Consider the following 7,369-nt stretch of genomic DNA (forward strand, 5'->3'; position numbering starts at 1 on the left):
CGAGGTTTACCAACCAGTTATATACAGTATATAACACTATATTAAGGGTAAAATTGCTTGTTCTTCTAAAAATGCACATTTTCAAAATAGAAGTGAAGTGAACGGATCCTGAAGATTCGGTTCCCTTCAAGGACCCATAAGTTCCATCACTAGATCTTCCTCCTGAAGCTGTTCTGCTTTTAAAACGTTGCAAACTACTTCCGTTTCACATGGGCTGCTCAATTCCAAAATAAAAGCTCTTGGTTCTGAATCAGAAATAATCCCAAACCGAAATAAGATGAAAATCCGAAGTTTTGAGGTTTTTATAATCACTGCATATATTGTTGAGAAAATGTGCAAAAATAAGTACGGTTAATTATTTTATAGTAAGTATGGCATGGTATGAAGACTATTGCGCAGCGGTGGCTACTTCCTTGTTGCAGGCTACATCAATCTCATTAATATCAGTTTGAAATGTTTTTAATGCAGCAGCAGCCATAAATATACACACTGTAAAAAATCATCCACATCGTACAGAAAATCTAAATATTAGAGCAAGAGTACACGGTAAATAATTGTCTGAATCATCTGACAATGATATAAATTATTGTAAACATTGTGCAAAGAAGAACTGAGCTGTGATAACAGTCAGAGGGAATCACTGCTATGGCAGCAGAGTTGCAGCAGTAGGTTTGAGAAGTCGCTCTTCTGCTCCTCCTGCATGTGCAGGGTGGTTAGACCTCCAAGATGGACATAGGTTGGATCAGAATCCTCCTCTCCACTATCTCCAAGTCCAGCCTGCAATGTTAGTTCATTCTGTTGGTTGGTTTCACTGGCTTTGATCAAAATAATGATGGTCCAAATTCAGCCCAGATTAATTCAGCTGAAAACAATGCAATCATACAGTACCATTCAGATCCAGTCATGTTCAGACTAATATACAAAGTCAGCTGGTCATACAGAACCAACAGGTAGAATTTCAGGAAGCCCAGCTGATGACAGTTGAGTTACACTTAGTAGCATTATTGGTTTAAAGGCGTAGGACAATGTGCTGGAAACTTTCATGTGTATTGCTTCCATACTATAGATAATTGGCTTTGTATTTATTTTGTAAAGATGTCTAGTTGACTCCAACATTTCCTCTGAGTACTATTACAGGCAGTTACAGAACCGAGACTGAGTCTAGTCCAATAAGGGCTTTTATTGTGAAGTTGATCGTACTGCGCATGTGTGGATGACCAGGAAGTGATCATAGGGAGCAGCTGACTGAACCTTTATTGAGCTTTTTCACAGCACTTTACACTGTAGCTTCATTTACACACCAACACGGAGATCGGTAGACAACTTGAGGTTAAGTGCCTTGCCCAGGGGCACATCGACATGTAGCAGGAGGAAACTGGAATTGGACCCACAACGTTTAGATTGCAAGACCACTACTCTCCCTACGGAGCCTCGGTCGATCTCAGGTTGCTCCAGCATCTGTGGACCTGAAGGTAAAATGAATATTAATCGTCTTCTGAGACAAAAAATACTTGATTTATGTGAAATTAAAGCGGCGGCAGCGACATGATCACAGCGCTTGTTTTAATGTACCTGACAGCCCCGCCGAGCGGGGTATAGTGTTGAGATAACTGAACTAATGTAGTGATTTCGGATTAAATCAGATATAAAAACACCTATCAGGCATAACATTATGACCACTGACAGATGAATTGAATAGCACTGATTACCCCTTCATCATGGCTCCTGATAGTGGCTGGATTCTATTCTATTCTATTCAATTCAATTTAATTCAAATTCAAAAATACTTTATTAATTCCAAAGGGAAATTAAATGTTGTTGTAGCTCATATTATGAAGGTTTCTTCAAAGAGACGTTGTAGATGCTGATGGCTGTGGGCAGGAAGGATCTCCTGTAGCGCTCCGTCTTACAGCAGATCTGAAGAAGCCTCTGACTGAAGACACTCTGTTGTTGTAGGACAGTCTCATGAAGAGGATGCTCAGGGTTCTCCATAATGTTCTTCATTTTATGAAGAATCCTTCTTCCCACAATGATCTCCAGAGGTTCCAGAGGAGTCTCCAGAACAGAACCAGCCTTTTTTATCAGCTTGTTGAGCTTTTTTAAGTCCCTGGTTCTGATGCTGCTTCCCCAGCAGATGATGGTAGAAGAGATCAGACTCTCCACAACAGACTTATAGAAGATATGCAGCATCTCGCTGCAAACACCAAAGGACCTAAGCTTCCTCAAGAAGTACAGTCTGCTATGTTCCTTCTTGTAGATGGCTTCACAGTTGCATCTCCACTCTAGTCTGTTGTCCAGGTGAACACCGAGGTATTTATACTCCTCCACCACCTGCACCCATAATGGAAATAGTGTCCGACCTATTCATGATTCTCCTAAAATCTACAATCATCTCCTTTGTTTTAGTCACTTTCAAAATGAGATGATTGTTTCCACACCATGCCACAAAGTGGTCCACCACCTTCCTGTACTCATCTTCTTGTCCATCTCTGATCCACCAACAACTGCAGAATCATCTTGAGTATGTCAGGTCCTCCTGGAGCTAAAAGATCAGCTGTAAACATCTTGGTGCCAGGTACCTCAGCACACCTTCTAGGTCCAGTGGAGTGCATGTTTGATTGGACGAGGCTGTTTTGGCAGCAAAAGGGGGACCAGCACAGTATTAGGTCATAATGTTATGCCTGATCTGTTTAGGCTAAGTTAATCATCCTTTAAATGAATAAACAAGCTTCAGTGTCTTTGTGTATAAAGTCAGTTAAATAAAAGTATATAAAATATACTTTTATTTAACTGACTTAGAGTATTCATAAAACGTTTCTCTCATCTGTCTCTCAGATGCTGAGGGTAAGTTCTGCGCCTGGTTCTGCACCTGGTTCTGCACAGGAATCTGAATATGTCGTTTCTTCTTCCATCCTTTAAATATCCCACTTTTTCTCTTACAGCCGTATTTCCTGCTACAGCTCCACCATGACCACCAAGTCATCTGTGTCTCTGCTTCTGTTCTCCTGGTCCAGATTCAGGTTCTGTGCATCCAGAGCCCCCTGCTCCACATTCGGACCATTAATCCAGACAACTCCTCCTTCTCACATCTCGGTCTGCAGACGCTCTTTGTCCAGTACCGTTAAAGTGCGCTCCTATCTTCAGTATGTAAAACGTAAGATCAAGTCCCCTCCCAGTCCCCCGTACAGCCATGTGTGCCAGGTAGGAGATCCTGTCCTGCGTTCTCATGCAGCGGCTGTTGACCCAGCAGCCATAACGGGCCTGGAGATCCAGAAGGTGCTTGGGACTATGGTAAAAGTGATGAGGAAGCTGGAGTGCGTAGGGCTGAGTGCGCCTCAGATTGGGGTGCCGCTCCGCATCCTGATGCTTGAATATCCATGGAAGCTTTTTGAGGAGGTTTCTCCTGCAGCCAGGGAGGCCCGCGGTCTCTCTGTGCAGCCCCTCAGGATCTTTGTGAACCCTGAGCTCCGGGTTCTGGACAGTCGGACAGTGCTGTTTCAGGAGGCCTGTGAGAGCATCTCGGGCTTTTCTGCTACGGTGCCTCGCTACCTGTCAGTGGAAGTTTCTGGTACGTTTGTAAAATACACCCAGGACAAATTTGGCTTTATAAATACAGATGCACCGATCAGGCTTTTCCTGGCCGATACAGATTTCCAGTTTTCTTTGGGGTCTTGTCTGTCTCATGCTGATTTTTATGGATTCAGATTTCTTCCTCAGAGCAGTAACACTTAAGCATTTACAGTAAGAGGAAACAATTGTTCTGTTGTTTCTTCAGTAGAGGAAGTCATTTTTAATCCAACAGCAAAAGAATTGATGTCATTATTATCCTCATTTATGAAGCAAAAGCATGAGTTCCTAACCTGTATCTATTTTTTTAGTCACCTCTTATTGTGGTTTAATACTTTTATAGACTGAAATTAGTGGGATTTTCTAGTGTTAAAGAATTCACTGATAAGGAAAAAGACTCAGTGGATAAGCTGCCAGTTATCAATCCGAACCAATCAAGAGAAAATTGATCAGTTGATTGGTCCATCTCTATTTATGGAGAATTTTCACAAGACGCGAGTATATTTGTATTTGATTGATTTTTTTTCTTTGCCTCTTGGCAATAAATAAAGACCCTTAAATGGTGCCACATTTGTAAGAAAAGGACAGTTGTGGGTTCCTTCCTGTCAATGACAAACAGCTTTAGGTGGAGGGAGTTTGATGGTCTGGGACAGCCTCCCTCACTGGAAAAATGAGGCTTGTCACCATTGGAGCGGATCTCTTTGCAGAGATATGGAGCTGCAACCAGTGGTAATCCCATAAATACAAATAAACTTTCTAACAGCATGACATTTATTACCAAGAAGCATTGATCCAGCAAGGAAATGATCAACCTAACATTCATTTCCTGACTTTTTGTATATTTCATGCAAAGTTCTCATGTTTCTCCTTTTCAGTGACCCTTCTGTGATCAGTTGTCAGAAATTACTTTGTGCGTATTTTCATTTTAGGGTTGAATGAAAAGGGTGAAGCGGTCACATGGCAGGCCAGCGGCTGGTCAGCCCGGATCCTCCAGCATGAGATGGACCACCTGGACGGGGTCCTGTACCTTGACCGCATGGACACCAAAACCTTCATCAATATCAACTGGCAGGAGCACAATGAATAACAAGGCCCCGTCAGCCGGCCCAAAGTATAATGAAGTGGCAGGCAGACAGTTGAAATGGTGTTCCTCAACAACATCTTGTTGCTTTAAACCTTTGAGTTTCTGTCAGCCCCAGCTTGATGGTGAAAAGCTGGAAGTACCAAGGACAAGTGGACTTTCACCATGTGTCTGAAGAACCAAACGGGTCAATTGTGACTATAATAAAATATACGAATGATAAGATGTGCTGAATCGTATGTCTTAGTGAAACTGAGGACGGAACATGTTTTGGGTATGTGGGGACTTGACCCAGTAAAACGTGAGCTCTGCAGGCACTGGTCCCGCTGGCGGCAAGATGACAAGCCGTGAACTAAACTCAACTTTTATTGCAGTAGCATAACCTCATGATTGCTTCATGAGACCACAGGCTGGTCTCCAAGATGCAGTAATTCATTCCAAGTACTGAGTGCAGATACTGTACAGAACCTGGATATGCTGTTCTGTAGGAACACATTTCTGGATTAAATTTATATTTTGATGTCAAATTGTAAGTTTCTGACAAACTCAATTTTCAGTTTTCATTCACTGGAAGCCAGAATTATCACATTTACCAGAAACAAACCCTGAAATGTTTCAGATGGACCCATGAGTTCCACTTTTTATACTGAATTACAAAATAAACTTTTTATTTATGAAGATTGACCTTTACACCCTGCATAAATCCCAGAGATGTCATGGTTTAAATTAATAGTTCAAACAATCTAGGGTTGCTTTTCTACAGCGCCTGAAAACTGACGTGGGACGTACTAATTTGTGCCCACAAAATACACACTGCTCAAAAAAATAAAGGGAACACTCAAATAACACATCCTAGATCTGAATGAATGAAATATTCTCATTAGATACTTTGTTCTGTATAAAGTTAAATGTGCTGACAACAAAATCAGACAAAAATCATCAATGGAAATTAAATTTATGAACCAACGGAGGCCTGGATTTGGAGTCACACACAAAATTAAAGTGGAAAAACACACTACAGGCTGATCCAACTTTGATATAATGTCCTTAAAACAAGTCAAAATGAGGCTCAGTATTGTGTGTGACCTCCACCTGCAGAACCACTCCTTTATTGAGTGTCTTACTAATCGCCAAAGATTTCCTCCTGTTGTCTTTTCCATTTGAACAACAAGATGTGAAATTAATTGTCAATCAGTGTTTCTTCCTAAGTGGACAGTTTGATTTGACAGAAGTTTGATTAACTTGGAGTTATATTGTGTTGTTTAAGTCTTCCCTTTATTTTTTTCAGCAGTATATATAAAGTGTGCAATGCTATATTTTTTTCCCCCACGTCAGTTCCTGGGCGCCGTACTTTTCACATCAATTTTACATAAAACATTTTGACGGACGTTCTGTTTTCACCACCAAGGCACCAACACCAGAACTGAAAAACTGGTACCCACTACTGCACTACTGTTCTGCAGGGCCAAAATAAAGAACCACAAGAACCTCCTGCCTCACAGAGTTCCTGTGGTTTTACGTTTGTCACCAAAATGTTTTCAGATCACCAAACAAATGTTAAAATCAGACAAAAACAACCAACTAAAAACAGAAAGCTGTTTTTAAATCATGATTGCATTTATAAAAAGGGGGAAGAAATGTTTCTTAACCAGCTTGACTATTGGGGAAAAGTAATTACCCACCAGAACTCATCTGATAACATGAAGTAGGCTGAAGATCTCAAAAAGCAACACATCCTGCCTCGATCTAAGAAATCCAACAACAGATGATAGAAAGTCTCTCACATCGATCAGTCTGGAGAGGGCTACAGACCCATTCTAAGGCTTTAGGACTCCAGAGAACCACAGTGAGAACCATTATCCACACATGGAGAAAACATAGAGAACCCAAGACCTAACAAAAATACTCCAAGAGCTCATCAATGACTCATACAGGAGGTCCCAGAAGAACATCTAAAGCTCTTCGGGCCTCAGTTAAGGTCAGAGGTCATGATTCAATAATGAGAAAGAAGAACACAAAGGCTCGTCTCACATTTACCAAAAATATCTGGATGATCTCCAAGACTTCGGGGAAAATATTCTGTGCACTGATGAGACAAATGTTGAGCTTTCTGGAAGGTGTGTGTCCTGTTACATCTGGAGTAAAACTAGCACAGCATTTCAGAAACAGAACATTATACCTACACTCAAACATGGTGGTGACGGTGTGATGCTCTGGGGCTGCTTTATTGGTACAGGACCTGGACGACTTGCTGATGAAACCATGAATTCTGTTCTGGCAGAGAATCCTGAAGGAGAATGTCCACCTCTGAATGGCTCAAAAAAGAAAACGGTCTTGGAGTGGCCTAGTCAAACTCTGGACTTAAATCCAACTAAGATGCTGTAGCCTAACCTTAAACAGGCCATTCTAACTGGAAAACTCTGCTGTTCTTGAATGAAATCATTTCTGCAAAGCAGAGTGGGTCAGAATTCCTCCCCAGTGACTCAGTACCAGGTATCAGCTGCTGCCACCGAGGGAGGAACAACCAGTTATTAAGTTTAAGTGTAATTACTTTTTCACACAGGGTCAGACTGGTTTAGATATACGTTTCCCTTAATAAATAAAAACTTTTTTTTTTTAAATTAGGCATCAGTTTTTGTCTTATTGTAGGACATTTGTTAGGGGGTTGATTTCTTTAAAGCACTTTATGGTTTAAATGAAAAAGCACACGTGAACCAAACG

The 7,369-nt window shown here is 41.2% G+C and overlaps 1 protein-coding gene across 2 annotated transcripts; it reads left to right on the forward strand.

The window, feature by feature from the left end:
• The first annotated feature begins 453 nt into the window (after positions 1 to 453).
• Positions 454 to 4,873, forward strand: pdf (peptide deformylase, mitochondrial). 2 transcript variants are annotated; one of them, XM_047382220.1, is made up of 3 exons: positions 472 to 1,472; positions 2,943 to 3,568; positions 4,497 to 4,873. In XM_047382220.1, exons 2-3 carry the CDS (start codon positions 2,968 to 2,970, stop codon positions 4,652 to 4,654), a joined length of 759 nt encoding a protein of 252 aa, XP_047238176.1. In that variant the 5' UTR covers positions 472 to 1,472; positions 2,943 to 2,967; the 3' UTR covers positions 4,655 to 4,873. The 2 variants fall into 2 exon arrangements, with proteins under 2 accessions (XP_047238170.1, XP_047238176.1); XM_047382214.1 differs by lacking the exon at positions 4,497 to 4,873 and having other exon boundaries at positions 454 to 1,472; positions 2,943 to 3,794.
• Positions 4,874 to 7,369: the final 2,496 nt, after the last annotated feature.

Source organism: Girardinichthys multiradiatus, chromosome 2, assembly GCF_021462225.1.
Source record: "Girardinichthys multiradiatus isolate DD_20200921_A chromosome 2, DD_fGirMul_XY1, whole genome shotgun sequence".
In the NCBI taxonomy this organism is placed as follows: domain Eukaryota; kingdom Metazoa; phylum Chordata; class Actinopteri; order Cyprinodontiformes; family Goodeidae; genus Girardinichthys; species Girardinichthys multiradiatus.